Raw genomic sequence first — 21,120 nt, 5'->3', positions numbered from 1 at the left:
GAACTTTTACATTTTACAGCCTGGAGTATTGCCTTAAATTGAAATCAGTAACCATGTCAGTTATCCCCGTCGTTTGCATAAATGGGGCCTTACACACACCACTTCTGGTTTTAACTCAAAAGCTCTAATCCTATGAGGTGCCAAGTGCCCTACTTAACAAATGCAGGTTCAGCTATTTAGTGCTTGATAGAATGAGACAGGATGATTCCTACCAGTGCACAGTGGCACTGCTTGCTCTAATGGAACAGACAATATTCCTGCTATGTGCCACGGTGATCCCGTATGTCTGACCCGGGCAGCACATCGTATCTCTGAGATAATTTTGAGTGATTGAACGGATCTAATCAGAGGGAATTAGGAAAAGAAAAAAATGTATTGGTCCACAGGAATCTTGCAGTAACAGCTACTCTATACAGTACGAGGGGTGCCAGAAACATAAATGAAATGTAAACATCATACATCTGTGCTAGATGGAAGGAGCTCATATGACAGATAAATGAGATATAATTAGCAGCAGAATTCCAAGAATTCAGGCTTAAAAAACAGCAAGAATATCAATTCTAATGACGTAATCTCCTGTTTTGCTTCTCAGTACACCTTTCTGCAAATAAAGCACAAATGGGGAAAACAGCAGGAAGGAAAATAAATACAACAGGAAAATGCACAGAACTGTTAATTTTTCTGTGTAACACTTGCTTATGAAGATGTTTTTGTCTGTATTTCAGTCAGATGTATTATCCATCTCTATGGACAGAGGTGCTGTGGTTTTAAATGCAAGTGGAACCAAAATTCAATCATCAGAACGAAATTACGACGATGGAAAAACCCACTTCATCATTACTTCTGTCACCCCAGAAAGGTAAAGCTGTCCAGCATCTTTTATTCCCTACTTTTAGAATATAAATATTTCTTGTAAAGCATGTTATCATTTAATATTCACTTTCAAAGTCATGCTTAAGTGGGTTTTTTTAAGTGATATTTTTAACTGATCAATTCAGTTAAAAAAATACGAAGCCAAAATGTGATTGAAAACTAGCCAGCTTGGCCTGAGCACGAGATGCTCGGAATTTTTAGTAAAACTAAAATAACAGTTTTTCTAAAAGCTTAGTCCTTATTTGTCCTCAGGTATGAAAGCAGTTTAATATAATTTAAGACTAGCATGAGATTCATTTTTCAGCAGGATTGATTGTTGCGATTTGTTAAAGCAATCCCAAATTGACCCCAATGTAATTGAAGCATCTTCACAAAAAGCATTAATTTGGGATATATACAGTGTTCAAAATATTTTTAGCACTGACAGACACAAATGTAAGACTAAATACAGCAGTAGGGAATAAGTCTCTATATGTGCGTCCTAAAAAACTTGAAAGCATTGTTTTATTGGTATGTTTTACTGTTGTTTTCTATGTTTAAAATTTTCTTAGAAGGTCAAATAATCAAAGCATCTTTCTTGAAGAATCTTGCCTATGCAGATACAACCAGGTCATTCTCAGTTTTTTAACAGAAATGGAGGTTTGTACCTATGACTTCGGACATCCAAGAAACATAGTTTGAAAAGCTGAAGGTGCGAAAAGGTGCCTTGCAATAGCATTGGGGACTGTCATGTTTCCCTGAGTGTGCTGAATTCTGAACTTGCCAAACAAAATCAATGGCTGATGCTTTAGTTATACTTAGTTTTTATTAAAGCAACAGAATCCCTCCTGACTTCTGCAGCACTTACTGTGTTGCAATATGAGATTAGGTAAAAAACATTGTGTAAGCTCAAACATCAATGTACTGTGATGAAAGAGACCAAAAAAGGGATAGGGGCATAAAGAAGAAGGCATGTGCTTAGATCTTATTTTACCCAAATGGTGGCCCCATCCATTTATTAGCAATCCCCTAGTTATCTGTCTTCACTGAGTGGACTGTATTTTTTTGGACTTCACAATTAACCCCAGGATATTATGAAATCCATGGGCCTCTGGACTCAACTTCACCTGTGAGTTAATTGCACTGCTAGTTGTTGCACAACTGAAAGCGAGGGGGCCTTCTCATGACTTTCAGCACTACCATTCAGTGATGTATACACAGCATGGAGCATCTTGGGTGCATGTAATATGCTGTCTAACCACTGGCACTGACGTTTCCACAACTAGCCTACAAAATGGATGCTTTGCCTTTGCAGATATGAGCTGACTGTTGATGACAAGAAACAAAGCAAGAAGAACCCAGCAAAGGACAGAGCAGGAGAAAGCCTGGACAGCATCAAGAAGTTTTATTTTGGCGGCTCTCCCCTGAGAACGCAGCAAGCCAACTTCACTGGCTGCATTAGCAATGCTTACTTCACTAGGTGCGTAGCATCCTCCCAAACACATTACCAGGCAGTCACTGCCTGACAGCTCAGATAGTAGCTCAAGAGAACCGATTTATTGTCAAAATAAAAATCCCTCTCTCATTTTGTGAGGCTAGACAGCATGTGTGAATAAGTTTCTTACCTTATTTGCCACGCAATCTGTTGGCACAGACCTGCTAGGTTAAGACATTGTTAAAGTGGGAATAACTTGATGTAAATCAGCTTTCAGTACTGCACCTGCTAATGCTGCTGGTGCAATGTATAATATGCATAGCTGTAATTTACATTTATATTATGTAGCTTTCAGCTCTGCCTTTGAAACAAAATTATATTAAGGCATCTCACAGAAGCTGGGGAACTTAGGAGTTTGGTCATGTGAAAATGGTCAGAATTTGTTGATCTTAATCGCTTTATGAAACGTTCTTATATAGAAGATTTTAAAGTGAATTTGATGCTGCAGATTGAGACTCTCTGTTTATGCAAGCATGGATACAACAGGCAGAGTAGTATAGGCTGCTCGCATTACCCAAACATTGACTGATAAATCTGTACTTTTATCCGTGATCCAAACCATCCAAACATCATTTAAACTTGTCCTGGTTTCAGCTGGGACAGAGTTAATTTTCTTCCTAGTAGCTGGTATAGTGCTGTGTTTTGGATTTTAGTATGAGAATAATATTGATAACACACTGATGTTTTGGCTGTTGCTAAGTGGTGTTTACACTGGTCAAGGACTTTTCAGCTTCTCATGCCCTGCCAACGAGAAGCTGGGAGGGGGCACAGCCAGGACAGCTGACCCCAACTGCCCAAAGGGCTATTCCATACCATATGGCGTCATGCTCAGTATAGAAACTGGGGGGAGTTGGCCAGGGGGCAGCAATCGCTGCTCGGGGACGGGCTGGGCATCGGTCGGCAGGTGGTGAGTGGTTGTATCACTGGGGTTTTTTCCTTTGGGTTTTGTTCCTCTCTCTCTCCCTTGTTGTTTTGCTTCTCATTACAATTTTTTGTTGTTGTTCCAATTATTAAACTGTTCTTATCCCAACCCATGAGTTTTCTTACTTTTGCTCTTCTGATTCTCTCCCCCATCCCACTGGGGGTGGGGAGGGTGAGCGAGCGGCTGTGTGGTGCTTAATTGCCAACTGGGACTAAACCACAACAAAACTATAAATGTAAAATTCTGTGATTTTTATGAAGACAACTCCAACACTTGGAAAAAAACTCTTCTTGTCATCCCCTCTTTGAAACACAGGTTGGATCGAGAGGTTGAAGTGGAAGATTTCCAGCAGTACTCTGAGAAAGTTCAGACTTCTTTGTATGGATGCCCTGTTGAATCTCCTCCAGTTGCTCTTCTCCATAAGAAAGGAAAAAACTCGTCAAAAGCCAAAGGAAACCGTAATAAAAAGGTTTGCTACAAACTGCCCCAGTACCACCTAGGGTTTTCCAAAGTTGATACATACTGTGTCATGATTGGAAATTCTCCAAATCATGGATCCAAAATGTACCACATGAAGAATATTTCAGATACATGAAGTAAAGGATCACATTCCTTTACATATTCCATCACTGCAAATGACTGCCCTGACCCAATCTATCTGGCCTACACTTGCATCATTCTCTCTTACTAGAACTGTAAAACAAAATTTATGACATCTTCAAAAAAGTACTGCAAAAACAAGCCTTCTTGATTTCTTCTATATCCTAAAGGCAATAAGCTTGCTTCTGTTCTCAGCTACTTCTGTGTGGCTCTTTCTACTGGTACAATTAGCATGCATTAATATAAATATGGAAAAAAACCCCTCTTCCAACATGCAAAACTTTTAGTCCAAGCATGTCCTCTTATGCCTACAGTATAGCTGATATCATCAAAAGCAGAGAGGAAAAGATTCAATTACGAAAACTGCAAAAGAACTGAATTGTAATTACATTAGCTACACAAGTATTCTGTTTGTCCCTTCTGCCCTAAATCAGCATCTATAGTAGATCTGTTCATGGAAAATTTGACTTGCAGCCATTCCTGGTATTTTTGTAAGGAAAAAATATATTACTAGCTTATATATAAATGATACTGTTATTTTTATTATGTCCAATCTCAGTTAAAATTTCTGGTTAATGGTTCTCTTTCTATGAAGGTGGGAAGAGATAAAGACAAGATTTCACAGCCTTCAACTGGCCTCAAAAATTTGTATCAAGAAGTGAATATGCAAAGAGACCCCCAGTGCCACTTGCCCATGAATCCCAAGGCAACCGAACATGCATATCAGTTTGGAGGAACAGCAAACAGCCGGCAAGAATTTGATCGCATACCAAAGGATTTCAGTGAAAGGTAAAAGGACCTTAGAAATAAAAATTAAATACATTGGGGAGGAGACAGATATATTAAAAGGTGTTTTGGTTGAGTAAGAGCAATAAATAGAATGTGTTTCCAGTTACATCCCTTTTGTGGAGTTTTCATCTGCATTGTATATTAACAAAATGTGTTTCCTTGCCTATTTGTAGGCTGTTAGTTCTATATAAGCAATGCACCATAGGCCTCTTTATGCAAGAAGCAATGACATTAGAGCAGAGCTGGAAAAGAACACAATAGTTCACCAAGAAATGAAGCTGTTATGTGTTGAGTGGACCTTGGCAGCTGTTTAATGGTTAGGAATCTACACAGTGCAGTAGGACATAAAGCTATGAAAACCATGTCCAATTTGAGCCATAATGGAAATACAATTAATAATGAGTCCAGATATTGTGGACATTTAATTCTTAGGCTCCCACAGAATATGCCATATGGTATGTTATGACCAACAAAGGATTTTGGTTTAATACTTTCCATGAAAGACTATAAATTCAACAACACAGCGCTTCCTGGAAGAATACCAGACCACTAACTCAGAAAAGAAGAGTGCTATTTCCTGGCTTAAATAAAAAAAAGCATTATGTTCATTTTAATTCAATAGTGTTTTACTTAGGGCAGTCCTGATGGTGCCCATATGAAGAAGAAAAATTGAAACTCTAATATGTTTCTTCGTCCCTACAAGACATATTTGTTTTACAACTCTTATTACAGCCTCATCATTGTAATGTGCATTTTAAAAAAACAATGACTTGTGATGTTTTAAAACAACCGATATTGGCAAGGGCCTTAAGTGTGTGTGGAATGTACACACACATGCAATGGGGAACGTATAGATGCTTCAGGCAATACAAATAATGGAAGCTAGGCTAGTCACCTGACATAAGAAGCAGGACTAATCAGTTCTGGCACTGTCCTACACCAGTACAGCTTTGCCATTTTTTAGACCCAAAGTAATAATACCAATCATTCAAGAAATCTTCACTGCTGACAGTGTCAAACCAAGTTGGTATAACTTGCCATGTTGTTCACAAGGAACTACAAGGAAGGAGAAGCTTAGCAGTGAGTCTGGAAAAGCATTAAAGATTTGTGAACAGTCAAGTCTCCATGCCATCACAGTTAAAAAGTCCCCCAACATTGCTGTTCAACAGGAATGAAAATGTAGTGTATATACTGTCAGTTATTCGTGGTCTGTATTGATTTTATTCACTCCAGAGATTTTAATTTTTGAAAACAAGTTCCTTGCAAGGCAGCTTCTTCTCCAACTTTGAGTTCTACTCCAAAAACCAGTAAGAAATGTTTCTCAGAAACACCACTTCCATAAAGGAGATGTATATTCCTTTGGATGAGAGGAAAATCTCAGTCTTCCTCTGCCTGCAGTTTGATTTAAGTCAATTATACCTGCTCTAATTTTAATATTGTGTTTTTATGTGCCAGAGCTCAGTTCTCTATCAGTCTGAAAACTCATTCATCTCATGGAATGATTTTCTACGTCTCGGATCAAAAAGAGACCAACTTCATGGCCCTTTTCGTTGCTCATGGCCGACTCATTTTTATGTTTAATGCTGGTCATCAGAAGATAAGGATTAAGAGCCAAGAGAAATACAATGATGGCCTTTGGCACAATGTAAGTAAAAGAAAGCAATCATTATGATGGCACATGCTATCAAGGCTGCAGTAAAGACACTGCTGATGTGACAGCTCAGGGAGTTTTCATTCATGTATTCATAACCACACCTATATGTTGAGAAACTTCTGCCAATATTTTAAAATCCTCAATGCAGCATTTTATCAAGTCATTAACTAGGGACAGGGAAGTGAATCAGCTATAAAAATTTGGCAATTTCCAACAGTAACAGCTGAACAGAAGTGACAGAAACAAGCACAACAGTGAGACAATTAAGAGTTAAGTTAGCTAGGAAAGGAAGGACTGGGATAATTCTGTTCAGCAAATTTCTTTGAAGTGCCTAAGCAAGGAGCGCAGCAGTCTTAGGGTCCCTCTGTAGTCTATGAAAATAACAAGATGATTTTAGGGGTCAAGGTGAATTTTGCTCTGTAGGTACCTCTCTCTCCTCACTGACTATGGAGGAAGTTTCCAATTACTAAGCTCCTAACTTGGGCACTTAAGTGTTTAAAGCAGGCTGGATGAATCCAGACCATAAAACTGGCGAAGACCATGAAAATGCTAACAGTGATAGCACTGTAAGCAATGAATCATATATGCAAATATAAGATGGGCAGATCTCAGTAGACCTTGTGACACCTTGATTACTTCTGCCTTGTACATCAAAGTGTAAGACAGCAGTTTTACTATCTAGCCTTCACATGAATGTGAAAAAAGAGGGTTGTCCAGCAAAGAATATTGGCAGTTAATAAAACAGGCTTGTAGAGTATCACTCACAAGCTTTTCTTCTCAAACTTCTTATCTTCTTCCACTGCACAAGAGCGTTCCCTCAATAGACGAAAGTAATCTTCCAAATTTTTTTCCTCCCTTTCTAGGTGATATTTATTAGAGGCAAAAATATTGGTCGCTTGATAATTGATGGTCTCCGAGTACTGGAAGAACCTTTTGGCGGTAATGCTAATACCTGGCAAGTCACTGAACCACTCTATATTGGGGGTGTAGCTCCAGGAAAAGCTGTAAAAAATATCCAGGTAAAGTAGACACCCATTACATCATTCCATACCTCTACGTACAGCTAATGCAAAAGCTGACTGCAGGGATGAGTTCAGGCAAAAGCATATTATGTTCTCAATCCTCAGCATGCTGAGGAGCACACAGCTCAGTTCAAGTGGACAGCAAAGCTCCCACAGGGCTGCGCTGGTGGTAGCTGGGCTAGACTTCCATACGCTTGCAGCAGCAACTGGAAAGCCAGTGGTCTCTGAGAAACAGAGAAATCCTAGTGACATCCAAGCTTAGATGAGACAGGTAAAGTTAGGTGAGATCAGTTCCACCCTAAGGTCTGAAGTACAGATGAGTTTTGGAGAGATTTTAGTGTTGCCTTAGTACTTCTATTTTAAGACAGTACCTAGAAGTTAGGATTCTGCTCTACATCTTGGATACTGAAGTATATGGAAAGGAGTGTTAAACCAAAAATGAACATAACCAAGTCTCCTTCAAGGTAATCTTTACTGTTATGTGCCTAACAAGATAGATACACTACTCAGAAAAAGTAGACCCCTGTCTTGCTTGAGGGTATGAGGTATGTATAACACTGCCTTGCTCTAGTTGTGCTTTGTTTCCAACAGTTCAGTAAGGATTGTTTGAGAAACAACACAAACTGGAGTTACCTTCAAGTCATCAGAGAGACATGAGAGGCTATAAAAAGCATCTGACCTGCTTCTCTTCTCCGGAAACTGTTTTTTAATTCAAAACTGACGCACCAGACAATCACAGCCTTACAGCTCATAAACAAGTACAAATAGGGACAGAAGAGTTCATTTCCTTCCACAAACAGTTTATCTACTAATCATCCTTTTTTCCCCCCTCAGATTAACTCTGTCTACAGTTTTAGTGGTTGTCTCAGCAATTTACAGCTCAATGGAAGATCAATTACTTCAGCTTCGCAGACATTTAGTGTAACACCTTGCTTTGAAGGCCCATCAGAAGCAGGAACATACTTTTCATCAGAAGGAGGATATGTCGTCCTTGGTAATACACTACTAAACAAATGTATCCCATAATAAGACTGTAGTATTCACTGTGCTTCAGAATGGCATATTTCACTAAAGGGTGTGGTAATTTCAGAGGCTGTGAGCTGTAAGGATTACTAGATACAGATCATTATTGTGGTAAGCAGCTGATGTTGACAGGTCACAATGTCACCATGAAACTTAACGTTACACAAATATGTCTGTATGTTTTTCAAATAATTAGAATAATTTCACAAGGGAACAGATTATAATATGGTAAAAATTATTGCAGATATATAGAAGTCAGTGTGGCTAAGACCAAGTATACCAGCAAACGGTCATCCCTTAGTTTTTAATTAATAAAACAACATGTAATTCAAAAATCCTAAGGAAAGGCTTTCTGCATATCTTGATAATGAACAGCATGACAGAACACCTATTTTCTGTCACTTGGGCCTGCTGTGTTCCAGGAAGTGTTTTATGAGGGGGTTTTGGTCACATAGGCTCTGATCTGAACAGGAATGGAAACTGCAAAACCCTATTCATTGGCAAGGCCAAGAAGGATTAGACAGTGTTTCTAATTTGCTCCCTGGCCTCCCACCAGATTGCAAAAGGGGGGTTCTTGAACTGAATCATCAAAGCCCAAGTGAACTCCCACTCACTGTATGAAGACTGCTGAATGTCTAGAAAATTGCACAATAAGAAACTGCCAAAAAATACAGATAATTTATTTTCTGCTGTCCATTTCATTGCTAAGAAATATTTTTAAAGAAAATACATTTTTTTAAATTATGAGAAAAATAACAAAACCTTTATTAGTTCTCCAAGCAAACATAATCAAAACAAAAGTTGAAATGGGTCATTGACGGCACACCACGCCATCTCTTCAAGTATGTGTACTGGCACATGTTTGAATACTTTTAAAGACAGGACAAATAAGTTCCACCCTGGGGCTTTGAATTTCTATTTTGACTTTGAATAGATGTCCAATTTCATCACTAACTCAGTACAAAAAGAATGTTATTCTTTTTCCCTCACAGATGAATCCTTCAGTTTAGGCCTGAAATTTGAAGTTGTTTTTGAAATACGTCCCCGAAGCAGCTCAGGAATTCTACTGCATGGTCACAGCGTGAATGGAGAGTACTTGAATATGCACATGAGAAATGGACAGGTATAATGAAGGTCACATTTCCTCCACTGCTTTGACTGGTTCCTCTCCTACCTACTTGGGCTCTGCTATGTGCAGCTTTTGTCTTACAAATTTGCCATTACTTGATTCTTATTTCTCTCCTAAATATATTAACTGCTTAGATTAGGCAACCCAGATATTTCTTTTAAAATACAAAAAATAACACCTAAGAAAAAATCAGATCACTTTACTGATCCCAACTATAAATATTTAATGAGCAGTTGAAAAGAAGAAAGAGCACTAACTCTTTGGTGCTGCTCTTTCATCCACACATTAAAAATGCATAACAGTTACCAGTAAGGTAACTGTTGATTAATTTTTATTTCTTGTCTGTTAAAAGAGAAGTCTGAGTTGTGCTCAGACTCTTCTGGCTTTAACATATATGTGTGTGATGGGGAGAGTGAGGGAAAGGAAACTTCTGATTGTCTATTATCTGGTTGCTAGAGCCTCTGGATTTTTGTAAGGCTGTCTGTCAATTGAAAGAGAGAGGTTTGAAATGAACTTACCAAATAGTTGTTGCTGTTGCTATTTTTTTATTATGTTCATGGCTAAAATCTGGATCCCTTCATGCTACACATTGCACACATACAGTAGTAAGCTGCAGTCTAAGTGGAAAGTGGACAAAACATGCGAAGGTTTAGAGCAGGGGAATTTTTTTTTTCCTTTTTGCAGAAAAGAAACTCAGGGCATAGTCAAGAGACTAAGCAGTGTGGATATTCTTTAACCACTGCAATGCACTACCCAATATCTAACTGTCAACCGAAGTGGAAGAGTATTTAAGTGAGGCTGCCTGTACCACAGTTAGAAGTGCAACACCCGAGGAAACATGCTGTCACCTCTCTCACAAGAACAGGAACCTACAGTAAAGTGACTGACTGGACAGTTGAACATCATGATTCATCCTATCCTAAAGCAGATGTCTAATATAGGTGACTAAATGAGCTGTCATTCAGAGAATCTATTTTTCTTTATTGACTATAGAGAGAACAAGAGGTGCTTCAGTTAGGCACCTAACTTTTGACAGCTGATTAGGTAAGATAAAGCCCATTCTTACAGCTGTAGCTAGTCCTTGGTGAATTAACAAAGAACTTCTTAAAGCATATTGCATTGCTGTGTATCATGCCACACTTAAAGGCTGCATCTGTATACAACTGGTCCAGCCTAGTACTTCTTATGTAAAGATCTGATGGAAGGTTTGCATGTCCAGAAACTTGCCTGGTTTTCCAACTGTATCAGCTGGTTTAACAAAAGATATTGCCTCACTGCTTCAAACCTCACTTCCTATATAATGCATATGCAATTCATAAACAAAATTCACCCTGGAAAAGCAGCTCTTCCCTGCTTGTCACTGCAACAGGTACGCCAGTTATCTTCTTAGTAAGCACCTGTGGTTTTTACTATTAACTATCTGCTCTCTTTGAATGCATTACCAAAGACCTGTTTTGTGAAAACATTTTGCTGGACAAATAAGAACAATCAGCACCTTTAATTCATTCTTTAAATGTATGCATCTCTATCAGTACAGCCTGTCTGGGTGATTTATTAAGAAACCACTTTCTCTCATGATTCTGTACTTGCTTTAATCGCTCCTATATATTTTGTCCAAGGGTGGATAAAAGAGAATATAAGAATAATTTCTTTTTTGTTTGCTGGTACCCTTGTGGGAAAAAAAGTTTTAAAATTTCTTAGTTACAACTATATTGAAACAGCGATTCTCTAAAATTAAATGTAAGTTGTTTCCTTGCAACATTTTCAGTCAACAAGGTGGCAGCATTATCAGGGACAACTTAGACATTTGAAAAGCTTGAGTGGCTAGACTCAGTATTTGGAGTTCTCCAACAATCACCACTAGAAATCTTGTGCCCCACAACAGGGACACAACACTGCTCTGCCGCTGCTGTAACATTTCCACATAACTAAAGAAGAGGTGCAAAACTGAGAATTAGGTTCACTTTCTAGCTCTGCCAGAGATTTGCTGGTAAGCTTGAACAAGTAACTTCAAAGTCATTCTTAAGTTCCCTATCTATTCCTTTCTCACATCTTGTCTGTTTGTTTATACTTGGGTTTTTCATGACTGTTTTCCTTATTAAGTGGCTAGCAAGATGCCAAAACATCATCTGATGCCTCTAAACACTAATTTACCACACAGGAAATTATAGAGGAGCAGTACTAGAAAATTTGAGTGAAATTAGCTGTTATTTTTTAATCTTTTTTTGAACTCTTCCTTGAGTTCAAATCAGAAATGTTGCAGAACTATTGAATCTAAAAAAAAAAACCCTAAATCTGTGAATTAGAAAAGTACTTTATTTTAAAGAATTTCATGACATTATGTTTTTCTTTCACTTACATACTAGACATGTTTTGAATACATGGGGAATACAGCATTATTACAACAGAAGGAAAAAAGAGAACAGGAGGGGGTTTACAGTAACAACGACATTATTTTCCTCCAGGTTACTGTGAAACTGAATAACGGAATCAGGGATTTTTCAACTTCAGTGACACTGAAACAGAGCCTCTGCGATGGCAGGTGGCACCGCATTGCAGGTCAGTAAAACATGATCATCCCCTAAGTAAGGTCACAGAGCCCAGTTCTCTCTCCCCAGATACCCATCTCCATGGGCTAGTGCACTGGGAATGGGATCATATTTTCAGTCTTTCTTTTCACCTGTCAAGATACAAGTTTGTGTGAAAGACACAGTCGTATTCGTCCCTCAGATACAGGAACCGTAGAGCTTCCGGGAAGGACAAGCACAAGTTCCTACAAAGAACAAGCAAAGATGAAAGCTCCTTGTTCAAAAGAACACAAGACAGCCTAGCTGAAATGCTGGCCGCCTTTCCTAAGTCATATACCAGATGATATTCTTCTTTTCCCAATCAGAGGTTAAATAAGTTGGTAGAATGTAGTAGGCACAAGTATATGCTGCCCTTAAAGGTGAAATAACAGGACAGATCTGGGGAGCCCCTTCCTCACAGAGAGAGATGTCTACAGTTAGGATTTTGCCTCTGTGCCAGACAGCCATCCTTCTTTCCTGGGTTTGAAAGTCAGAAAGTACTTCTAAACCTCAGGTACTTTGAACAACCTTACCTTCCTGTCTAGATGCTCACTTGGGATGTCTCCCAGTGTCACATCCAGAAGAAACCTGAGTGTGCACCCTTTCCCCATGCATCCTGGTTTCCTTCTGAAGGAAACCCAGGCACACAAGCAAGGAGGAAACCTCACTGCATTCTAGTATGTCCCCTATTGAGAATGATTTGGCAAACAGTTTTTCTAAGCCACATGCCATTGTATGCTCATACCCTGCAGCCTAGACACAGCTGCCAGCAATCAAGAGCCCCACTCAAAAGCACCCTTGCTCCCTTGTATCTTCCATTGGCCCTGCTCTATGCCAGAATCTGCCCACATAGTGTCACTGATGGCTCTAGCCATCAGCAAAACACCCAATCTAGCAAACACTAAATCAAACTACTCAGATCAAACAGATAACTCCTGTCTGTCATAGAAAACTCACGTGCTACTTCTTACAATCTTCTTGATCCCTGTTCCTTCTCCTTTCAGTTATTAGAGATGCTAATGTGGTGCAGCTGGATGTAGACTCTGAAGTCAACCATGTGGTAGGGCCACTAAATCCAAAGGCAATTGACCACAGGGAACCAGTGTTTATTGGAGGTGTACCAGGTAAGTTTTTAGCAGCTTTGTGGTACATTGTTCTCAAATTTCAACACGGTTTCCAGAGAAAGCATAGAGACTTAGTTTTCATTTCAAAAAAGAACAAAACATATCTCATGTGAACAACCTGGTAAAATTCAAAGGCTCAACAGCTGATAAGAAACATTCTGCCTCAAGTTCTCAAAGAAAAAAGTGCTGCTTCACTGAAATTAAAACATTCACAGTTGCTGGAGGGTCAAGTATGGACTCAGTAGAGAAGTTAGCTAGCTAGAAAAAAACCCACTTTTTTTCCACTTTACTTTCCAGTATGGGCTTACTGTTTTTTAAGAAGTGATTTATTTATTTATTTATGGAATTGGAAACTCACTGTCATTGTAACTGGAGTCTCAAGGTTTCATTGCTGATAGGCTTCTTTCCCCTTCTTCAAGCAATGGCGTCTTGGAACACAAAACAAAACATGAAGATTCTTTTTCTGACTGGTGATTTCTATTGCACAGATGTCTGCTAATGTGAATTGTGACTCACAGACCATCTGTGTAGTGTGGGCCAAGATTACTACATTTACTTCCCTTATTCAACAGACAGAGCTACACTGTTGGGGTTCATATACAAACTGTAATCAACACTACGTGATTCAATTTTTAAGTCATCTCCTGTACATTTATCATTGAAAACATGCAGCATTATTTCTCTGTGACTTGCATGTCAATCATGAACAGCTCTAACTACAAAATTTATTATATTGCTTATCTTGGATTAGTGGCTTGAGTGCGTGATGTTCTCATCCATCCCACACTACCAGGAGGAAAAATGAGCCTAAAGGGAATAATAAAATCTATGTGCAGATGCCTGTTCACTCTTTAAATCCAAACTGGAATTTTATTAGGACAGAACTCTTCCCAGAGAGGTAATATAAAGTGGTAATTGCAAATGCTGTTCTGCTTCATAATAGAGCCTTCTATTTCTACGTTAATTATAGAATACTAAAGCAATCCCGTACATTGGCTCTATAATGCTATTATCACCCTGGCACAGAAAAATCTTACAATGAACTTCACGACAATAAACAAGACACAATACTAACTAATACCATTTAAATATACAAAACTAAATGCAAACTAACAAATCAGACATAGATGACAATACATGTAATGTTAAAAGAAATTACAAACACGCACCCTGGGATTCATCTACTCTGTTCCTTAAAAGAAAATGCAGTTGTCAAAAAATGCAAGACTGGGCCTCTACTGGCTATGTAGCATCAAGAGTTTTACATAAATGTAGATAACTCCGCATACCTACTGTAACGGCCTCTAGGATACCAGCAGTAGGCCAGACATTTTAAAAGACCCAGCATTCAGCAGAAGATTCAGCAGAGCTGCAGTTAGTAGCAAATTGAAAAGATTCTACCACCAAACTGATTATTTTGGTTATCATGAGCTTATTTTTTTTTTTAAATCTGCTTTTTCCAGAGTCTCTGCTAACATCCAGCCTGACTACACGCAACTCCTTCATTGGCTGCATTCGTAACTTCATGATTGATGAAAAACCAGTCAGTTTTAGTAAAGCAGCTTTGGTTAGCGGTGCTGTAAGCATCAACACATGTCCAGCAGCCTGACAGTGCACTGCATCAATCCTGTAAAGTTCCTTAGACCACAGAAAGAAAAACAGAACAAAAGAAACCATGTTCATCGAGAGAAGAATGAAAATATCAACGATCTATCTACAGAAAGCAGTATGTTTAAGGGTCACTTCTAATGTTTATGTGCAAACAAAGATCAGTGAAGAATAAAGGGCTGTTGCTTCTGCACTTCTCTTACTATACCACAAGAGTGAGCTTTACCATTTCTTATAGTGTATGTGTGGCCAGTCTGTTACATGAAAAGGTGAGATTATAAAAGAAATGAAAATTATATTAAATACATTACCTTCAAGATAGATCCTCTACATCATTTCATTCCATACCTTAGGTCACTCTTTGTTTCGCAGGAAAAGATCTGCTAATGCACATTAAAGTATAAAGCTAGATAATAGACTTACATTGCAAATAACTGTGTTCAAAGGTATTTCTTTTTTTTATTTTCCACTCAACTCATTTATATATTCCTCAATTAAAATGGGGGGCAGAGAGCATACCAATTATGTAAGCTTACAAATAATGAAAAACTAAAATTTTTATTTCACTTATAGACTTCATAGATATGTTCTAGCCCAACGTGAAGATAGGATGTATATCTTTTAAGACAGACACTTTATATAACTGATCACTTACCTAAACTTGGTAATTTTAGAGCATACGTGCCTTACACAGGAAGGGAGAGAAGAGAGAAAATTCAAAATTTCAATTTTTTTCTCTCAATTTTTAAATGCACTTACATACAAACACAGCACTAAATCCACAATCTGATTGAGATCTCATTTGCACTAATATAACACAAGTAAACACAAAGCATAGAAAGCAGAATCATAGTCACAGTTTCAGGCAAATCCTTTATCATGTAAAATCATCACTTCCTTGTGAGACTGCTGCAGGACTTAAATTAACAGCAGTAATCCTCAAACTAGGAACATGTTCCTGTGGAATGTATCCTGGAAGATATGCTGCTGCAGAGGAACTGGGGTTGAAATAGGAAGATGTAAACAGAAGCCAAAGGGCTGCAAATCTGAGCTATGTTAAAACCACAGAAGGTAGATGGAAGTTAATACTAGGCTTTAGCTCACAGTAGGCTTGAACATCAAACAGACACAAGTCACTTGCAAAACTTAGTCTCTTTGGTCATAATCTACAAGACATCAGTCATTTAGGTTTCTTTTCTTTAAAGAATAAGTACTGTTGACAGAAAGTTTTATGATTGCTGGGCAAACTATTGTTGGAACCAACTCAAAATATGACCAGCTGCAAAGCAGGAAAGGACAACACCCTCCAGACTAAAAATTAATAGGAGCTCATCTGGAAAACACACAAGTGACACCTGGAATCCAAAGATCCTGAATCTATGGACAGCTGGAGGAACCACCAGAATAAGATACATGTGTCAGCACTAATCAGTAGCTTCCCTGCTACTCTCTCAGTAGGAAAAAGGTTTTGACAGATTGAAGTGGTCTTGGCTCACTCTGGTGCAAGCTGTGGACAGACTGGCACAGGGACTCTCTGGCAGCTGGGACCCCATCACTGCCTCTCCACTTGTCTCTAGAGTCCAGTGTTGGGTGGTGAGTGGACAAGAGAAGATAGCGTGGCTCCAGCAGGCACTGCCTCTCCTTCCGCCAGCCTTGTCAGCTCTGCTCCTGCTTTCAGCCCCATGCCTGTTCTAACTGCCTTCTCCTGGACACATCTCCCATTCTGTTCCCTGCAACTCTCAGGCAGTATGGTCCCAGGACTGATTCCCTTCCCAACTGCATAGGGAGGCACCCTACTTCTGGGAGTGGTATACAGCCCCTTCTTTTCATAACTCCATAGCCCACTGTTCATAGTTCAGAAGCAATCAGTAACAGTACCCCTCTGCAGTCTCCCTGAATCAAGCACATCATGGGTCCCCAAATCTAGTTGCCTTCAAATGCCACCTTTGTCTCAGATACTAAAACCAGTATGTCTGCTTAACTCTTTCCTGCTTCCAGCTACTACCCAGACTGAACAGAAAACATTTAGGGCTTTTGGTTTGGGAATTTTTTTCTTATTGGGGGTGAGGGGCAATGTCCTCAGATCAGTGAGCTGGGTTCCCAGTGGGTACCAGAGGCCATGCATGGTGTCAGGGCTGTGCAGCTGGGAGCACCGGTAAAAAAGGAAGCTTCCCTCCTTCCAGTGGCAGCGAGTTGTTAGTTAGACTGGCTCAATCAATCTCATGACACCACAACCTGAGCTAAGCTTCCTCAGGACCTGGTCTCCAGGACCCCATTGCTGGAGAGAAAAGAACAGCAGATTCCTTGCTTAGATAGGTTCGTTACAAGGATTACTGAAATTCCTTTCAAGGTTGTCTGCAGCTGCTAAGCAGAGATAGCCAGGACTAGCATATATATGCCTGTGCCCCCTAAGAGCATCACAGTTTAGTGAATGCTGGTATTAAGTGGAGCATTGATGTTAACTGGTGCGCACATACTCAGAACGTTTCTCCATCTTACACGTATTTCAAACTAAAGCATATTTTCTCATATCCACATCTAAGCTGTGTGAATAAACAATATTTTTCTTAGACATATTTGCTGCAATGAGATTTGGTTTTGTTCAATGGATTTACATTTAAGAATGACTTTTCTGATTAATCAGTCCTTTGCATACTTTATATATGGAAAACTAAAAATACAGTAAAACAGTAAGTGAATAAAAACCACATTAAAATTCATAAACTGCTACCATTCAATTTACTTCTCTTTACTATATCACCAGCTATTCAAACACAGCAGTATTTGTGGAGGCTATCTTCCTCAATTTTCCTTTCTAGGCCTCAGAGATGCAGGTTTTCCCTCTGCAGAAGAGGGTTTCCAAAGAAAAATACTATAAACCAGAGGATACTTGCAGACGTGGGAGAGAGCAGAGAATAATGCAAATTTCCCTGCCCCCAACATCCATATGTACCTTAAAATTACCATTCCATATGTACCAAAGAAAGTCTGTATGTAATACATTACACTACACACACCTCTGCATTAATTTCAAAATTCCTGGTGTTTAAGAGAAGGCAACTGCCTAAGCAGAAATCTTCCCAGAATTCAGTTTATCTTCTGTATCTATCTTAAAACTTATAGCTCCAACATACAAAACCCTTCATCTACAAAGATTTGGGAAAAAAACTCCAAGTTCCGAGGTACATTGTCAGATTGTCCATCTGGATTTTCAATATGAATATAACTATCTCAATTCTGCAGAAAACCTACAAAAAAAAATTAGCACTGACCCTAAGGAGATTATACCTTTTCTCTGCCACCTTCAAGGTTTTAATAAGTGTTGTTATACCTATTACCTAAATTAGGGCTACAACTACACTGTTATTATATCATGGAATATTCTGAAATTTTACATTTGCATGGTTACATAAGAAAGAATCCAATTTCAAGCTGAAATATTCAACAAACTGCTTCAAAATAGAGTATTTAATTATGACCTCTGGCCCCTCTATCTCTTATTTCTGAAGAACTGTAGAGATCTCCCATAGTTAAAGGTTCTTTTCAACCCTTCCTTCTCAAGGATCGAGAGTATGGACAATAGCTTGAAAGGAAAATGAAAGACGAAGGGTTACAGGTCTGACATTAACTCCTCAAAAGCCAGCCATTCTAAGTAAGAAAAACTAAAACAAAACCAAAATACAAATAAACCTTCATATGTGAACTAAGCCCTAATATAAATCAAAGAATAACATTAGTTCAAATTCCAGTGTATTCTCCCTACAGCAGCATGTGGCCTAAATAGCCAAATGACTGTCATTAAAAAGATGCTGAAAGCATAGCACATATATTTAAGTTGTGATGTACATTTGGCTCTTCTTGTGGTTGGGATGTAAGGGTTATTCACAGATCCACAGTGGTCCACATCAACTCATTTCCTCTCAACAACATAGTAAGTCATTCCTACAATTCAATTATTCAATTCGTGTTCCAAAGCTGTGGAACACTATTACTGTATAATATCAACAACAAAAAGTTACTGAGAAAATAAGGGTAAGAAACACACATTAACATAAGACTGTTGATTAAATGATTAACATAGACAAAAAGTCTCTGAGGGGACCTGACTAGATTCATGCATTTATACTATGGTAGATGAAGTACAGCTTCATCTGCAATGAAACAGAAAGTCAGTGTGTGATTATTTCTTTCACATAGTTGAGCTGCCTGTTTCATTCAACCTCTGAGCACATGCATCAAGCCAAACTGGTTATTACGCATCCACTTCCTGCCCTTGGATCTCCTTTGGAAGCTAAAAAATATTCCCACATGAATATGAATCTCAACTGTATCTCTGATTCACAGTGTTTCCAAGCTCAGTGAGAATAATCACTTTACATTTGCCATCACAGACCTCCTAATAGCATATTGGAAGCCAAAGCACAGGGTTTTTTGCTGCAATCTCATGTTCAATGGAGCAAATCCCATTAAGCTGAATCTTGATGGGACATAGAACACAAAAACTACAGCTAATTGAAAAAACAAGTAGAAAGTGTAGCTAACTACACAAGAAGAAAGCAAGCCAGATACAGTAATATTAAGATATTTCTGATTTAAGAGACTTTAAATTAAGCTTTAGAATGCTTACAAGCAATATTGTACTGCTTTTAGCCTAAGTAAGGCCAAAAAGACATGTGAAGGGAAGACTTTAAGGACATGATGGTAGGCAAGAAGTATAGAAACAGTTTCACATGTAGCAGCTAGAACAGAGCACAGCTTACAGGTTTGGACCACTTCAGGTAACCACAGGGAACAAAATTAAGCTACAGTTTACATCTAGTCTGTCCAGAGAGAAATGAGAAAGTCTAGCTGCTTTCCTGATTAATATTCATGTAGTTTTACACTGGTGATTAGTTTATAAAAGAAGTGTTTGACGCAGTATTACTCTATTCTTGCTAATCTTTCCACCTGCCTATAACACTGAAGCCATTGGTCCTTCGCAACTTCAAACGTGAAACTTGAGTAAGCTTGGGCCACTCATTACTTTTTCTTAAGAACAATACGAATTTCCAGTAGATTGATTCTTCTCTTTCAATTAAGTTTTAAAAAATTAGTCTTGGTACGTATTTCTTATACATAATTAATATACTATTATTGTATTTGCTGAAATACATAGTTAACCTTTCCAGGAAAGTTTTTTAAAATAGTCATTTTGTACAACTTTATTTTCCTGGGGACTTATAATTGATCTCTACAGGGTCCTACGTCATGTCCAGGAGTCAGCACCATGGTTTCTCCAGAGCAAATAAAGGATACACCGAACTTCAGATTTCTATTAAGAATTTCATTTAGCAAATTTTGTTTGCACACCAGCACTAGAACTAATATATTTGGCAAAAAGCATATTTTGTTGGATAGTTTTAGCCATAAAACCTAATGAACTGGGTTGCATGGAAGTACTTTTGTTCTCCCACAGGAAGCAGAAATGCCATCTGTGTCACAAGAGAGCTTTCTGCAAGCAACTGCTTTGCGTATCACACATTCTTTACATCATTTTGCAGCATAGCTATGCTGTGGACCAGTCTTACCATGCCAAGACAATAGCATCTCTACATTTCTTGTGTCTCATTTTTAGTTCCAAAGTTGCTGTGTTCAACATATAGGCAAAAGCACCTCCTAATTGCCCTGTGGACAATTATTTGCACAATAAATATGAAACTGAGCTTCAAGAAAAACATAAATTGCAAGCCTGATGGGAGGGTATGTCATTACAGCATTTCCACACGGCCATTTTTTCATTTAATTTTTGTTTTCATGTAATTTGGCACATTTCACACTATCACTCTGAATAATGTATTTGGGGAAAATAAAATATATATTACCACACATTTTTAGCCATAAAAGATAATGAACTGTATTGCCTGGAAATATTTCTGTCCTCCCATAGAAAGACTTCATTTTAGGTCTTTGCCACGTCTCCTGTATTTGGGCTTTAGCAGAGACCCTGTAGACCCTGACAGGTTTACTTTCAACACTACATCGAGTTTCTGAGCACCTCACCATGTTCACTGTTCCCGTACTGCCAAACAGGCGACCTTGCTACTCCCTCAGCTGCTCTCAGTGCACGCTTATTCTTACACCAAACTTTGAATCTTAGAGAAGCAGTCGTGGCCATCAGGACCAACACCCAAACACCTCTCCCTCGGACTGGCGGCCGTTGAGACGCACGGGCCTCAGGCGACCCACACACCCGCCACAATGCACGCGAGGCACAGCACCCCCCGCCCAATGGAATGTTCCACTCGTGAGGCGTAGGCAGCAAGCACCCGCAGCTAAACCAACGAATGGGACGTTCC

General features: G+C 38.8%; 1 protein-coding gene across 2 annotated transcripts in view; it reads left to right on the top strand.

The window, feature by feature from the left end:
- The window catches only part of LAMA4 (laminin subunit alpha 4), a 116,185-nt gene extending 100,003 nt beyond the window's left edge, over positions 1-16,182 (top strand). For both annotated transcript variants that reach the window (XM_075498583.1, XM_075498584.1), the window contains 11 exons: positions 726-859; positions 2,168-2,332; positions 3,585-3,738; positions 4,465-4,658; positions 6,114-6,303; positions 7,176-7,331; positions 8,169-8,328; positions 9,350-9,480; positions 11,952-12,045; positions 13,058-13,177; positions 14,641-16,182. In XM_075498583.1, coding sequence (XP_075354698.1) covers positions 726-859; positions 2,168-2,332; positions 3,585-3,738; positions 4,465-4,658; positions 6,114-6,303; positions 7,176-7,331; positions 8,169-8,328; positions 9,350-9,480; positions 11,952-12,045; positions 13,058-13,177; positions 14,641-14,786 — 1,644 coding nt within the window. In that variant the 3' untranslated portion in view covers positions 14,787-16,182. The remainder of the gene's footprint in view (positions 1-725; positions 860-2,167; positions 2,333-3,584; positions 3,739-4,464; positions 4,659-6,113; positions 6,304-7,175; positions 7,332-8,168; positions 8,329-9,349; positions 9,481-11,951; positions 12,046-13,057; positions 13,178-14,640) is intronic.
- The last annotated feature ends 4,938 nt before the right edge of the window (positions 16,183-21,120 follow it).

The sequence above is a fragment of the Mycteria americana genome, chromosome 3 (assembly GCF_035582795.1).
Source record: "Mycteria americana isolate JAX WOST 10 ecotype Jacksonville Zoo and Gardens chromosome 3, USCA_MyAme_1.0, whole genome shotgun sequence".
In the NCBI taxonomy this organism is placed as follows: domain Eukaryota; kingdom Metazoa; phylum Chordata; class Aves; order Ciconiiformes; family Ciconiidae; genus Mycteria; species Mycteria americana.
The sequence above is the reverse complement of the archived record's forward strand: the minus strand, read 5'-3'. Positions and strand labels throughout refer to the sequence as shown.